We start from the raw sequence: 15,913 nt of genomic DNA, 5'->3' as shown, positions 1-15,913 counted from the left end.
AATATTGAGTTGAACCTCAGTCAGTCAACAAACATTTAAGTGCCTACTATGTGCCAGACACTTTGGAAATCATTTAATTAGAATTGGTGATTTAATCGATAAGTATGTATGAAATAGTGCCTTTCATCAAAAGATGGAGCAATGTAGGCAGATTATAATCCAATTCCATGGATTCAAAACTCACAATGGCCACACCCAGAGAAGTAGTCATTAATGATCCAGAGTCAACTTGGAAGGAGATCTCTAATAGAGTACCTGAGTATCTATGCTTGGTCTGTGCATATTTAGACAGTATATAGAAGGAGAAAAGAGAGAGAAAGGGCTAGCACATATATATAATTAAAGATGGCATTAAGCTAAGAGGGTTAACTAACACATTAAATGACAGTCATTAAAAAATTTTTTGACAAGACAAAAATGAGTAAAATCAAACTATGAAATTTAATTCAGATAATAGTCAATTCATACAATTTGATTTGAAAAGTCAGTTTTATTGCTATAACGTAGGGGAGTTATAGCTGGGCAATAGTTTGTGTGAACATAATTCAGGGTGTTTAGTGAATTGCAATCCCCAAATGAGGCAAATCATGAAACATAGTGGACACAGGAGCTAATGAGATTTTAGATCATGTCCAGGACTAGCAAAGTAAAAATTCTGTGTGTCCTGGCCATACTGTGTCCAGGAGTATTGTGTTTATTTGTAACCACCACATTTAAAGAAGGGAATTAATTAGCAAGATAGCTTCAAAAAGAACTCAATCAAGATAATAAAAGGTCTCAAATCATGCCATATGAAAAATTGTTGTAATGTAGTTTGAAGAAGTGGATGCTTATAGGGATCCATGACAGTTGTCTTTGAGTATCTGAAAGATAGTCATGGGGGCCAGGGGAAAGAGTTATATTTGTTTTGTTTTGCTTCGCAAGTTGGACAATGTAAACAGAGAGGCATATTTGGGTTTCATGTTGGGGGGGGGATGTTCTAATGATTAAACTATTCAAAAGTAAAGCAGACTGATTCAGGTAATAGTGGATTCTTTCAGAGATGATTTTCAGACAAAAACTTGTAGGAGGGATTCTGTGTCAGGAATATACCAAACTAGAAAGCCTCCAAGGTATCTTTCACATCAGAGCCTTATTATTCTAGGATCAATAGAGATGGAATGTCCTCATTTTAAAAATAAACAAAAACCTTTTAATAAATTCTGGTATTAACTGCCCAATTTTTCAAATATTCAGCCTATATCTCCCGTTCCCATTCTCTAATCCATCATGCCTGAGCACTTTTGCAATCTGTTCATCTGTCTCGTTAAAATAGCTTTCCTTTCTAGCTTTTTTTCTTTTTAATCTTATACAGGCATTGTGCCCAGGTACAAAATGTTAGTCATCTTTGATTCTTCCCATTTCTTTGCCCATATCCAGTTAGTCACCAAATTCTTTGCAGCAACCTTTACCACCACCTTAGGCTTTCATCTCCTTTGTCATTAACGATTGGGACAACTTCCTAATTCTCTCCTCTGCCTAGAGTCTCTGAATAGTCTAATCTTCTCATAACTGCCAGATTATTGCTCCTAAAACCTTTCATTTTGTCATTTCTTTGCTACAGTACCTAAACTAGCTTCCTACTGTCTTCCTACTATTTAATGTCTAAATTTCTTAGCCTGGCATTCAAAATGTCCCTCATTAATCTATGCAATCTTTAATTAGACAATTCTTATCTCCAACATGAACCCTCTACTTCTTCTAGGCTAATTTCCTGGTAACACTTCCTATGCTCCTTCCTGATTCATTCTTTGCTCATTGAGTTATTCTGAAATTATCTTTACTTTCTTTTATCATTAAACAAATCCTGCTTATTTTTTAGAGTTAAGGTCAAGTCACATTTCCTCCACTGAGACCTGCTCTAGTCATCTTGTCTACATTAATTATCCATTTGCTGAGCTCTTACAGTACATGTATTTGTGTGGAAGGCAAAATTGTACAGTGGAGAAATGGTTGTACTTCATAGTTAGGAGAGGCCTTCATTAGAGTCCTAATTTTGACACTTAATAGCCATGACTAGTGAGTGGATAAATCACTTAGCCTTTCTGGGTCACAGTTTCTTCTGCTGGAAAATGAAGGTAACAATGTACTTCATAGAATGCTACACACACATACACTAAGAGGTCAGGTTCCTAGAGCTAGATTAGCCCCACTTCCCTCTCAGGGTTCTAGAAAAGGACAAATTAGTTTATGGGCCAAATCTTTCTGCTTTTGTGAGGCTAATGAACTGAAAAATGTTTTGGGTATTTTAAAATTATTTTATTGTATTTTTAGAATGCAAAAAACCCAAACCAAACCATTCTTTGCTCACAGCCATATGAAAACAGGCAGTAGGCTAAATCTGACCTATGGATCATGGTTTGCTGACCATTGTTCTAAGGGATTGAGGCTTGGGGTGGGGTGTGAGATTCTCATGCTATAAGTTCAAACCTCCATTTTGGAATGTTTTCAACCATTCAACAGGGCTTAGCTTCTTCATTTCATTCAATTAACTATCTTTTTACAAAGGATTAATTACTGAAAATGTATAGCAAGAATAGAAGTAGAAAGATTTGCCCACACATGGAGTAGGGGAAGCTGGAGCACATTTTCCCTTAGACTGCATCAACAAAAGGAAAAGTGGACCTAAACTTAAAATCTTCTATGTAGCATTGCCATTCCAGTGTGACAGGTAAGAGAGGGTGGAGCCAAGATGATAGAGAGCAGAACCAACTTTCTATGACATCCTCTGACCTCTCAAACAAACAGTAGATTAAGCCTCTGAACTTGTTTTGGAGTCAAATAACCCAGAAATCTTTAGAGTACAACACATTTCCCGAAGATACTTTGGAAGAACTTCAGAACGGGCTGTTTCAAACAGGCAGGGGGAACCGTCTGCCGAGCCCAGACAGCAACACAGGAGACTGGGGAAGGAGTTGGGGTGAGGAATCAGAGTGTTGTAACTTCCAAGTACCTGGGAATCTTCTGTGAGCCTAAGAGGCTACTCTGTCCTGGCTGCAAGCTGGTGGTTTGACAGATTTGCTACAAAAGGCAAATTGTAAACCACTGAACCCTGGAAGAAGGCTGGACTTAGTCACCATTACCCAGCCCAGGAAGCTGATCAGCAGAACTGCCCCAGGGCAAACTAAAACATCTGTTGCTCCTTTTAAGAGCAGACCTCAAGCCTGAAAAAAAAAAAATGAACAAGGGGCAGCTAGGTGGTGCAGTGGATAGAACACCAGCCCTGAAGTCAGGAGGACCTGAGTTCAAACATGGTTTCAAACACTTCATACTTCCTAGCTGTGTGACCCTAGTTAAGTCACTTAACCCCAATTACGTCAGGAAAAAAAAGGAACCAAAAAAAAAAAACAAAAAAAAAAAAAACAAAAAGAACTCTCACCACAGACAGCTTTTATGGAAAACAGTCCTCAAATTCTGAGATTTCTAAAGGAAAATCAACTCCAGATGAAGCCCCAAAGGAAGATATGAGCTAGTCTTCATTCACAAGGCTTTCTTGGAAAATTTCATAAAGGATCTTAAAAGAGTTAGAAGAAAAATGAGGAAATTGAAATGAGATCTTTGCAAAAAGGGATAGGGAAAGCACATAACTCCCTACAAAATAGATTTGATGAAATGGAAAAAGCATATAACTACTTTAAAAGATGCCAATTCATTGAAAAACAGAATTTGTGAGATGGAAAAAATTCCAATGAACAAAACAATTCAATTGGCCAAATAAAAAAGGAGCTAAAAAAGATAACTGAAGAAAATATGCTAAAAATTAAAATTGAACAAATGGAAGTAAATGACTCAGTTAGACTTCAAGAATTACTCAAACAAAAGCCAAAAAATGAAGAAAAAAAATAGAAGAAAATATGAAATAACTCCTAGGAAAAACAACTAACCTGGAAAATAAATCTAGGAGAGACAATCTAAGGATTATTGGACTTCCTGAAAGTCATGATGAAAAAAAGAATATAGACATTATCTTACAGGAAATCATAAAGGAAAACTGCCCTGATGTCTTAGAATCAGAAGGTAAAATAGCCATTGAAAGAATTCTCCAATTATCTCCTGAAAGAGGACCCAAATTAAAACTCCAAGGAATATTGTGGCTAAATTTCAGAACTACAACACCAGGGAAAATATATGGCAAGCAGCCAGGAAGAAATAATTTAAATACTGAGGAGCCACAATCAGAATTACCCAGGATCTAGCAGCTTCTACCTTGAAGGATCAAAGGCCTGGAAGCTGATATTCCAAAAGGCAAAAGAACTTGGATTTCAGCCAAGTAAGCTAAGCTTTTTAAGGGAAGAAAATGAACCCTCAATGATATAGGTGAATTTCATCTATTTCTGATTAAAAGACCAGAACTGAACAAAAAAATTAATCTCCAAACATAGAATTCAAGAGAAGCATAAAAAAGGAAAAAAGGAAAATCCAGTGTGACAATATTTTAAAAATCCTTCTTCCTTTCCTCTATCCTTTTTTAAATCCCTCTCTCCTTCCCTACCTTTGTTCTTTCCTCTCCTTCCTGTAATGTTCTTCTTGGTTTTCTGGAGGCCTTTGGGGCAGCCTTCTTTTCAGTCAGAGTAATCTCCCTGAGAATAGTCAGGTGTTAAAGTCCAAATTCTTTATTGCTTCCTTGCCGGGGGGTGGGCAGCTTTCTGAAGAGCCTTTCAGACCAGCCTTAGTCTCATTGGGGGAAGTGGAGGAGGCCAGTCACCAGGAGCCTGATAGAAGATGAAATGAATCTCATCCAGTCCTTGCTGGCTGTTATATATTCCATTATCATAGGTGTGAATCTTGTGGAACTATATTAAGTACTGAGTACATGTACTGAACTAGAGAATTATTAGTGACAATGCTAAACTAGATAACCATTGTCTCATCAATTCCACTGACTTAACATCTTGTAAGAATCCTTGTTTTAAGTACAAGAGTTCTGGCCCATAACACCTTCCTTCCTTCCTCCTTTCCTCTATTCATTCCTCTCTTCCTTCCCTCCATCCCTTCATTTCTTCTCCTTCCCCTTTTTCTCCTTCAGTTCCTTTTTTCCTCTCTTTTTATCTTTCCCTCCTCCCTTTATTGTGTGTTCCTTTCTTCTCTTCTCTTCCTTTTCCTTCCCCTCCCTTTTTCTTCCCCTGACTACCTTCCCTAAAAAAGCAGGAAAAGACAAAAATGCCTTTCACACTCAATTCCTAAGTGTGAAGGACTCAAGGGCTCTTACCACCTAAAGGTTTACTACATGGCTCTCTCCTTGAACAAATGCCAGAAATGAAAAGGAGGAGACTTTTGTTTTGGCCAATTAGTATCTTTGGAATGCACCCAAATCCTGTCTCAGCAGCCAATTAAAGTCTATTGTTTTACCATTTGGCTAGCTGACCAGAACCATTTGCAGAGAATCTGCACATACTACATATCAGAGAATAGAGCTCTTCCATAATAAGATAATAAAACTTCCTAGAATCAGGCTCCCAACTTTTCTGCTAGGAACAAACATCAGCTGTACTCACTAGCATGTATTCACTAGCCTCACACTACCCCACTTACAAGGTCCAATAAGTTAATGTATATGAAATAATTTGCAAACTTTAAAGAAATGTATGAATACCAGTTTAATGATGTATTATGTCATTTGTAGAATCTCAGGTTAACAGGAAGATAAATTATTATTATCCATTAATTTTACAGAAAAGGAAAATGTAATGGTTGGGCTCTGAATGGATGAAAAAACATTTATTAAAAAGTAACTATGTGCCAGGTATTGGGATAAATTTAGGAAATACATATATAAACTAAATACTTCCTGCAGTTGAGGATATTATATTCTATTGGGGGAAGACAGTACATAAAGGGGAACAACAGGGAATGGGAGTACAAACTTGCATTGATTTAGAAATGGCTAAAAGTGATATGGAGACCTGCTTTCACATAGAATAAAGGGAAGGCTCGTTTACAGAACCAAGGGAAGACCATACACAGTAACGGCAAGATTGTAATCATGATCAGCCCTGAAAGACTTAGCTATCCTTATCAATATAGTGAGCCAAAACAATTCCAGAAGATTCACTGTGAAAAATACTGTCCCCCAGAGAGAACTAATTTGAAGCATATTTTTTCTCTTCATTTTTCTCGCTTTTTTTTTTCAATGTGGTTAATATAGAAATACATTTTGCATGGCTCCACAAGTAAAATAAGTATCATGTTGCCTACCTTCTAAGTAGTCATGGGGTGGGGGGAGAGACTGAGAGAGAGGATTTAGAACTCAACATTTTTTAAAAATAAAAAAACTCCTTTATTCAAGCCTAAGAGAAGGGTCCAGGCTTCTGTACAAGGGAGTTAAAGATAGCCAGGTTACATGTTGTCTTAATATTATTATTCAAAGCATGTGGAATAATGTTTTCAAATAGCTATAGTTTTAGAAATAATATGTACAGTATTTATCTAACAAGATTTTTGTCAGGATCAAATTAGATATTAAATGATGTTCAGACTTCAAAGCACTACAAAAATGTCACTTGCTATACTTAAATTTTTCAAATGTGTTGCATAAAATATTGATTTCAAAATATGATTTCAGGCTAATGTCCTTAGAAAGTTCTCCTGGTTATCATGGAGCTTTTTTATAGAATAAAAGTATAGCTATTTGAAAATGTATTATTTCACAGCATTTTTAGCATTTTTCAGCACTTTCATGGATAATTTTATAGTTATGACATCACTATCTTTTTCATGCCCTTTTTTCCTTTTGTTTGTCCTATCTTCTTCTGTAGATCATCTTCTACCAAGTTTGTTTGCATCTATCATTTCATTTATTCCTTACTACAGACCTGGAAAGTAGACATGGCAAAAAAATTACTAATTTACACGTAATTTTCTAATTTGCTAAATTTACTCATTTACAGGGAAATTGACATTCTGAGAAGTTTAATTAATATCTAAATAATATAAAAAACAAGGCTAGAACTCTATGCAGGCTCCTGACTTGGACTCTAATAATAGTCACTGCTCATTCATTAAATCCTATTGACAAATTATGAGCAAATTTGTTCTGTCACCCTTCAACTCAAAAATACTTCTTCAAGTATCATAGAATCAAAGATACGAAGTAGATATCTCACCCATTCCTCAACAATTCCATTGGACCAATCAATTAAAGTTGTAAATTATGTTCTTTTGAGCAATTTATAATCAATTTGGCATAGGTAAAGTACTTTAAGCTGTTGGGTTAAAATCGTATGTTTGAATGTATTGAGATTGAGAAAATTAGACGTTCCTCTCTATATCATAGATGGGATTTGAGCAAAAACAATTCAACAACAATAATAATAAATCAAGTTTTGGGGGTGCTTGGAGGAGATAGATCTGAACAATAAGCAGGGAGGGGAGAGGGGAGACTAGGCCTAGATAACATGTCAAATTTTTTTCTTTTTCCCATCCCACTTCCATGATCATATCACATTGAGACTGGACTGATCCATCTAGTAACTGAAAGAGGACATACTAGACATACTGATGAAAGGCAGAGACTTGAAGTTATAGACTCTATAAAGGCTTTGAGTCCTACACTTCTGGAGAATTTGTGAGGACTTCATAAAAGGAGAAAAGGACTTCTAATAATCCAGAGCCATGAGTTTAACTTTTTACTAAATGAGCTTTCTAAATGTGAGCCAAGTGCCCCAAAAGATATTGTGTTCATAAGGAGTGTTCCACACTTTGGGAGAAATTAGTTTACTACTAACATTTTAGTATATTAGTAAATATCTTTTGTATAAAGGCTAACTAATTCTGGCTGGTAAATAATGTCAGATGGGGACTCACTATACAATATAACCCAAATATTTCAGGATGAATCCCATAGCATTAAGAGGAGAATTAATTTCCCTCTGAGAACTCAAGCCACCAATATTTTGGGGGAATAATCCCAGAGAGGTCCTACATAAGAATCAAAATGTTCTGAAGTCTTTTTGTTCCCATTGTGATGAGCCAGAAAACTGTGCCCTTCAATCACATTACAATAATGTCTCATTGATTTCAAAGGTAATTGAAGTTTATTCCCTTGAGTACCAAATTATTTTTATCTTAATGGCTTATGATGAAAATCTTTCTAAGATGTACTGCATTTATTCTTGCTTTGTAAAACAGTATATGTTGAACATAAGTTAACATTTTGGAGATGAAAGCATTATTATAATGAACATCAGTTAACATACTATGCTGTAATCATAGTATACTTAGAGGTTTCTCAGACCCAACTGTCTCTTTGCTTTTATGTGAAATATAGCTTATCTAGATTTTAGTAAAGAATTTAACAAATTGTTTTATTATATAATTGGAGGGAAATAAAATATATTTTTTAAAAAAGAGAATGTTACCCCCTGAAAGACTTAAAAAGCCTTTTAACTATTACTGTTAAGCTGTATATGCTGTACCTTTGTTTTTCCAGAATTTGCCTTCCAAATATGTGATGAATTTTAATTCCTTGCATGATGGGTGCTCATGCTATCCTTACTGGGGAGATAAAGAAATGGAGGTTAGATGACATATTTAAAAAGATTGAACATTGGTTAGAAGCCAAGACTCAGATAATGGCTATTTGTGAATTTTGTGGTAAGGATTTGGACCAGAAAAGCTAATGTAATTTTGGGCTGAATTAAGAGCATTGCACTATCCAGAAACAAGAAGGGAATGGTCCCACTTTTTAAGATAATATTTGGAGAAGTATTTGGTTCTGTTCATAACATTTCAGTATTCAGAGAAAGGTAGTCAGAATGACTACAGAGAGGCCTTAAGACAATGCTATATGAAGTCTGGTAGAAAGAACTGAGGTGGTCTAAACTAGAGAAAAGATGACCAAAGGGAGGCTATGTTCACTATCTTCAAGGCTTATATGGAATATCGATTATACTTTTTTCTATTTGATCCAAAGGAGAGGAATAGGAATAAGAAGTTGCAGAGAAATAAATTTAGGAATAGCAATGTGACAATAGCTTATTGTCAAAGAAATTACAATTTCCCTTTGTCTGAACACCAAAGTTAATCATTCTTGCTTGAATTATGTCTAAACAAAGACTTCTTCTATGAGTTAAGTGCATCAGCTTTAGTGTGTAGTATATGGCATCTAGTTTGGTCATTCATAGACCTTTTTTCCTAACAGGTTCTTAGGAGGGTTGAAATAGATAAGCAGGGGTGTACTGGTAAATCTTTAACAACCTACTCTCCCCCTCTCTTTAAAAAAAAAAATTCATATCATACCTTTAAGTTTAATTCGTAGAATTAATGTTTTCTCTATAATTTTCCAAAGTCTAGACAATCAACAAAACAAATTAAACCCTGATAGGTACTTCTGGCTAATTTCTGAAGTATAAATGCTCACACTGAAAACTGAAAGATTCGTGTTCTGATCTAGTATGAATTGGCTCCAGCATACAGTATCATAGTTAAGCAACCTCTGAATTGGCAAGCTATTTTATGAAATAAGAATATTAAAGGTTTCTAGCTCTTATGCACCTACAAATGTTATATTAAAAGCCTTCCAATTTCTCTCTTATACAGTTCACTTGAAGTATCAGAAAAGTTCTATCTTTTAAGTTAAATTCAGAGGGTACAGAGGTAACCTTACTAAATGTATGGGAAGTGTATGGAATACTGGACTGAGTCCAGAAGACTTGAATTCAGATTCTGTCTAGGACACTAATTATAAGACTGCAAGTCAGTTAAACTCTATTTACTTCAGGCAAATTTCCAGAATTTATTTGCTAAGTAAAATGATAGGTGAAAGGAACTCTTTATGGTAAGGATTTGCAAATCTACCACATATTTAGAAAACATGCTCTTGAAAGACAAAGATACAGTATACCTAGCTTAATAGTAATAGTTAAAAGACTTTTTTTTAAATGAGTAACATCTCTCTTTTTTAAGATATACATTTTATTTTTCCCCAATTGCATATTAAAAAATTTCTAACATTTTTTACAAAGTTTTGAGTTTCATATTCTATCTATCCTCCCTTTCCTACTCCTTGAGATAGTAACATTCTTAACATGAATGTTTATTACTGTTTTGTCTTCGTGAGTAATTCAAAGGCTTCCATAAAAAGGAACATTACTTTGTTCAGCACAAACAACTATAAAACACTTAATTGACTCAGGAAAATTTATCCTCAAATTTTGAACAAGACTTACAATAATTAAGCCTTTATTTCGATAAAAGTTCTAAACTGCATTTTTAATGTGTGAATTAGCATGGATCAATTAAATAAAGCTGCAAATCTTATTTCCTTTCTTCCCCCTTCTCCTCCCCTCTTTGTTGTTTTATTCCTTTTATGAACAGTATAGAGATATTCTGTCACTTAGATACTATTCTGAGCTACTTGGATCATTATTATGACCTCAGTTATAATGAAAAGTGCCCCAAACCAACATTGAATAAATGGAAAAGCATTTACTAAATGCTTATTAGACACTCACCTTAGATACAAAGACAGTCCCTGATCTCAATGAGCTTACATTCTAATAAAGAAAACACAGGGCAGTGAAAAGAGAGCTGCATTTTGGTCCATAACATTACAAGGATGGTGATTGAAGATACAGAGGTGTGTTGAGAAATAATCTAAAAAATTTTGATGATGGTATATAAGTATGTATTGTCAAAAAGTTATGAAACAAGAGTGATTAGCATTGACTTCAGAGTAATAAACTTGTTTGTGGCACATGAACAGCTCATAAAGCAAAAGGAAAGCTTTATTTACATACAGTTTTTGGCCTAATACATCTCCTAGCACAATTTTATGGAACTGACTAAAAACAGCTGGCTCCCAAACATAGTTTGTCGCAGTTGGCAAAGGGAAGGTGTGTCGGCAGCTTTACATAGCAGCTGGCTGTCATTTTTGCATTGAGTTCTTTCTTTTTTTGGTGTTTTGAAGGGTAAAACAGGGGATCCAGTTAGGCTAATTAATGGTCAGCTAAAGAGGTACATTTAATCCACTTCTCAAATAAAAGAAAGCCCAAGTTTCCACCATCTTTCCTCTTTATACCACAAACATAGTTGTATAGCTGAAAAAAAAAAAGTAATACAATGAGAAGCATTGTTTCACGTGAGAAGAAAGCAGTTATCTCAAGAGACTAGTCAAAAATATTCACTCTGGGAGATAGGTTTACACAGCTGAACTGCTCTATACAAAAACACACACAAAATATAAAAATGTTAAGATTAATCAAGTAATTTTATTTCATATTTACCATTCTGCAGCAACCAACATGAACATCTGGGTAAACAGAATCTCATGAAATAATCTGCTGCAAAAGCTGACTTCAGTAATACACGCACATGATAAATTCAACAACTCTGTTCACTGCCAGAAATAAAAAAAAATGGCTTCAAGAGCAAATAACACTGATTCATACTGTGCTCAAGCACTAGTCAACAAATCTATAAAACTACACAGGGAAAAGAAATCAGAGAGGCTTTGTTATCTTACCAGGGACACCTTATTTAAGTGGGAGGCTTTACTTCTTTATACCAACAGAAAAAGGGAACCTCCCCATATCATTTAGGATGTGATTATAAACACAAAATGTTATAATCAAAAGCAAGTTCAAGAAATTTCAGACTGCAAAAACTTGCAAGATACAAAGCTCAAATTCATATGTTTCTTTTCTCAATTATGAATACTTTCACTAAACATAAATATTTTAACATATATTAATTTTTTCTGACATTCAAAATTGTAAAGTCAATATGGCAGAATTATTGTTAAAAGCACATATGTACAAATATTCTTTTTCATACATAAAGTATTTGGCATAATTATAACAATCATACTGCATACACAACTGTTTGCTTTTATTTATTTTTTTACACATAATGGTATCTCTTATTAAAATTAACCAGTTATGTACAAAAATACTTGAACATTTATTATAGAAAACCTCTATAACCAGCCTCAACAGCGTATACCTGCTGGATGGTTTCATTGAGAGAATATAAAAAAGTGGTCACCACCTTCCAGTTTAAGCTATTGACAAAAGCAAACACAGTTAAACCAACATGAGCTTCCCAACAAAAGAGGGAAAATATTTTAACAGTATGATTCTTAAATACAGTTCATACGTCTATTATCAAGTGAGTGTTATAAACAGTTAAAGAAAAAACAAAGATACAAAATACATATTACATACAAGGTGCTTTTCCACACTCCTACAACTGGGGCATTAGCATTACTAGCTAGATCTACAGATGCTATGTTGGGAAGTTTAAACTAGATTGGACTACAGGTATCTTCTCCAACCAGAGGAAAAAGGGGATCATTAGTTAGATGAGAGAAATTCCACTGTTAAGAAAGTAGAGCTGGAAGGAAATTTCTTATTTTGTGAAGAATTGAGAGTCAATAATGCTTTTTCCTTTTACAAGTTCTGATGCCATGTAGTCGTACTAATCTATATTCTTGAAGAGTTTTTTTTTAATCCCTTCACTTGCACGTATTGATTTAATACTGTCCAACATTGATTCCTGTATCCTGGTTAATGGGACACATTCATTTGTGCCTATTTAATACGGGAACATTTGTTCCTCTGCAATGACCAATTTTATGTAAGAACCTTCTGAAGTCAGCAGGTACAAAATCCAAGTAAACATTACTACAATGTCTTTTGCTTAGGGTAGCAGTTGGAATACTGAAAGTGAATTGCACCTTAAAAAAAAGAGAGAGAGATACAGTGGAGACAAGAACACTGGAGAATTGATATCAATGAATCCTCAAAGTATAGTTTTACATATGTAGACAGCTGTCAAACTTCAAAAGCAGTCTGAAAGGAGTGTTTTGTCTCCAGAACAAAGATACTCCTCAAACTTGACGCTTGCAACCCCTTCAATATTATATACTTCAAGTAACTGGCCTTCAACCTGTTTTCCAATGATGCACAGTTTTCATTCTGTTTGTGAAAAAGCCAGAAACTTCAGCCCTATTTACGGAAGTCTTCTAGAATAAGGACAATTGTGTTAGAATGTGCACTGATTTAAATAAGCTTTCTTATAGTATCAAGTATTCAGTAAAAAGTATACAACTTTAACACAAATGACAGCATTGTGTTGATTTTAGATTAGACTATGTAAAAAAAGTAAACATAAAAAGATACAAAAAAGTCTATATCACTATTTACCACTTTCAAATTAGAATGTTTTAATGAAATTCTCTCAACCACACTTCCTGTAATATCTGGCCTTCTAGATCAGTAATTTTATTTAATATTGTGCAACATAATATTAATAAGCAAGTTTTATTTCATTTGAAGAAAAAAATCTGGGTAAAATATTAAAGTGCCTACACTAAATTTCTTCTCACCATATTTTTATTACTTTGTAAATGGTAAAGAATTCATCATGAGGGAATAGAAAAGTGACTTATAATTGAGAGACCTTCCGAGGAAGAGGTCTGGGCCGAGGGACTTGTTCAGTCCTCCGGCTGCCGTTCTCTAGGTTGGTTGATCGAGCCAACAGAGGTTTGGGTGGCAAGGCTGGGGGCTCCGAAGTAACAGGGATGGAAAGGCTGTGAGGTAGCGGAGCAGGACGCCTCAAAGTTCGTTCATAAACGCTGTAGGGAGGCGGCGTTTTGCTTTCCTTCCTCACTGGCTCTTCAGGCACACTGTAGGTTGACAAGCTGACTGTTTGTTCATTCACTGGATTTTCAAAGCCTGAAGTTTCAGATGTGCTACAGCGGCTCAAAGATGAGATCCCACTGCTATAACTTCCCGACAAAACTGGCGAGTTGGATATTAATCCTGAAGAATGATACTCCACTGGAGATGGGGTAAATGATTGCATGGAACCCTGTTCATTAGCAAAGTGAAAACGAGAAGACAAAAGAATGAGAAACAAAGAGTCTGAGAAGCGGTTTCAAATCAATAGTGAATTGCCTGTAATATTTTTTTTCATTCATCTTTGCCTGTTAAGTTCCCTACATAGGAACCAAGCTCTAGAACTGGACGGGAACTTCCTAGTTCATTCCATCACCCACATGATTAGACTTCTCAACTTTATTATCATCATTAGGAAGACAAAAGAGAACCAAAGAATTAAAAAAAAGGAACAAAAGGATAATACTAAAATCTCTTAGGGGCCCTAGAGGGAAGACCTGAACCTTCAGAGATAGAGGTAATGATGCGGAATTTCAATGGACACATGACTGACAAAATGTAGGGGGAAAAAAACCAACCACCCTATTTTTAAATAAGATTCCAAAAGGTTCGAATGACTCTACTTTCAAAGTTAATGACATAAAATTCAACCTATTTTCTTTTTCTTTCACTCTAAATTGTTATTTCAACAATCTAGGTTAGTTGTAATCTTTCTTCAGAAATCTTTTGTATTTTTAAAAGAAAAAAAAATGTGTCCTAGTACAAAACTCCAATTCTAGGCAGTCTATGTAATTATATATTCTTTCTTTTTGAATTAAAAAATTTTTTTTCAGTTTCAAATTTCTTTATCTCCTTCCTTACCCAGTGAGAAGGCAGGGAATATTCTATCCATCATAAATATGAAATCCTAAGATCATCTCTTTAAAAGATCCAAATTCATGGGTCTTTTTCACCACAATATACCTCTCCTGAATTCATGGTAGGCTAATGCTAGTCATTAGGACCTAATTCTTATACTCAGATTATTTTAACTTGGTAACAGTGTGCCCTCTAATGGAATTATGGAATGAGAACACATGATATTTAGTGGCATTTTAATATAGATTTCAGACCTGTTCTTTACAAAATTTTCTCCCTATTTAAATAAGAGTCTAACATATGTTACCATGCCTGTAGTCAGTAAAATACATTTATTCAGATATTTTTTGCTCTTCCAGAGGTATTGTTCATGCTGTAGCTTCTTTTAATAATTGATATGACATTGGGCGAGTCCTTTAACCTGAGACCTTAAGTGTCCTCATCTATAAAATGGGGATAATAATATTTAACTATTTATCTCATAGAATGATGATAAAACAAACTGTATTGATGAAGTTATTTAAAATTTGTGAATCACTGAATGAATATATTACAATAGCCATGTAAGTACATTGAGTACTACCAACCTATGGCCATGAGATATCAAAGAAAGGACTTGAAACTAGGGTGTAATATTTACACAAGACTTTAAAGTTTTGCATATGTTAATACATTCAATCCTCATGATATTTCTGTGAGATAGGTGCCTCCATTTTTACAGCTGAAAAAGTAATGGTTAAGTGACATCCTCCAGGAACATATAGCTAGGAACTATCTGAGGCAGAATTAAAATTCAAAACTTTTCCTAACATCACAAATAATGACTATCATACCACGTCTGCCTAAAATTCTGGTCAATATGTTACAGCTCTGCTAATAGTAATAGGGCAAACATAAAAACATGATTATATTCTCTCTTCCTCAAGGTTGGCTGTCCCAGTGGGGGCTATGTTGTAAAATGTATGTATTATGAAATGCTACTCTTGATGTAAAAAACTAAAAAAATTCTATTCTACCATTTTATGTATATGTGTGTTACATACACATATACTTCATCATTAAATAACACCTGTAAACCTTCTACCACTCAAAGTCTGATTCAGATTCTGCACATATCTCTTCAGAATTAAAATAAGAGACCATTTAACTCACCAGCAAGTTACCAGAGTAGAAAGTCTAGCAGCAGAAATGAAATCAGATTTCTCTGTGATTTCCTCCAGTTTTGCTTTGAGGACCCTTACCTTCTACAATCAGGCATTATTAACAATGCACAAGACTCAATGTCTCCTTGACCTGCCACAATTTGTTTGGAGAGGCTAAGTTTTCTCTTTCCCATTAACTTCAAAACACCTCATCAGCAGAAGAGATATAAAACCTGGGTATTCTCATATACTTAAGTG

The 15,913-nt window shown here is 34.8% G+C and overlaps 1 protein-coding gene across 6 annotated transcripts in view; it reads right to left on the bottom strand.

Moving 5' to 3' along the window:
- Positions 1-11,226: 11,226 nt before the first annotated feature.
- Positions 11,227-15,913, bottom strand: part of DOCK4 (dedicator of cytokinesis 4) — a 506,986-nt gene continuing 502,299 nt past the window's right edge. For 5 of the 6 annotated variants that reach the window (XM_052001087.1, XM_052001089.1, XM_052001090.1 and 2 more), the window contains one exon: positions 11,227-13,848. In XM_052001087.1, coding sequence (XP_051857047.1) covers positions 13,423-13,848 — 426 coding nt within the window. In that variant the 3' untranslated portion in view covers positions 11,227-13,422. The remainder of the gene's footprint in view (positions 13,849-15,913) is intronic. The other variant, XM_052001092.1, reaches the window with a different exon arrangement.

Source organism: Antechinus flavipes, chromosome 5, assembly GCF_016432865.1.
Source record: "Antechinus flavipes isolate AdamAnt ecotype Samford, QLD, Australia chromosome 5, AdamAnt_v2, whole genome shotgun sequence".
Taxonomy (NCBI): domain Eukaryota; kingdom Metazoa; phylum Chordata; class Mammalia; order Dasyuromorphia; family Dasyuridae; genus Antechinus; species Antechinus flavipes.
The sequence above is the reverse complement of the archived record's forward strand: the minus strand, read 5'-3'. Positions and strand labels throughout refer to the sequence as shown.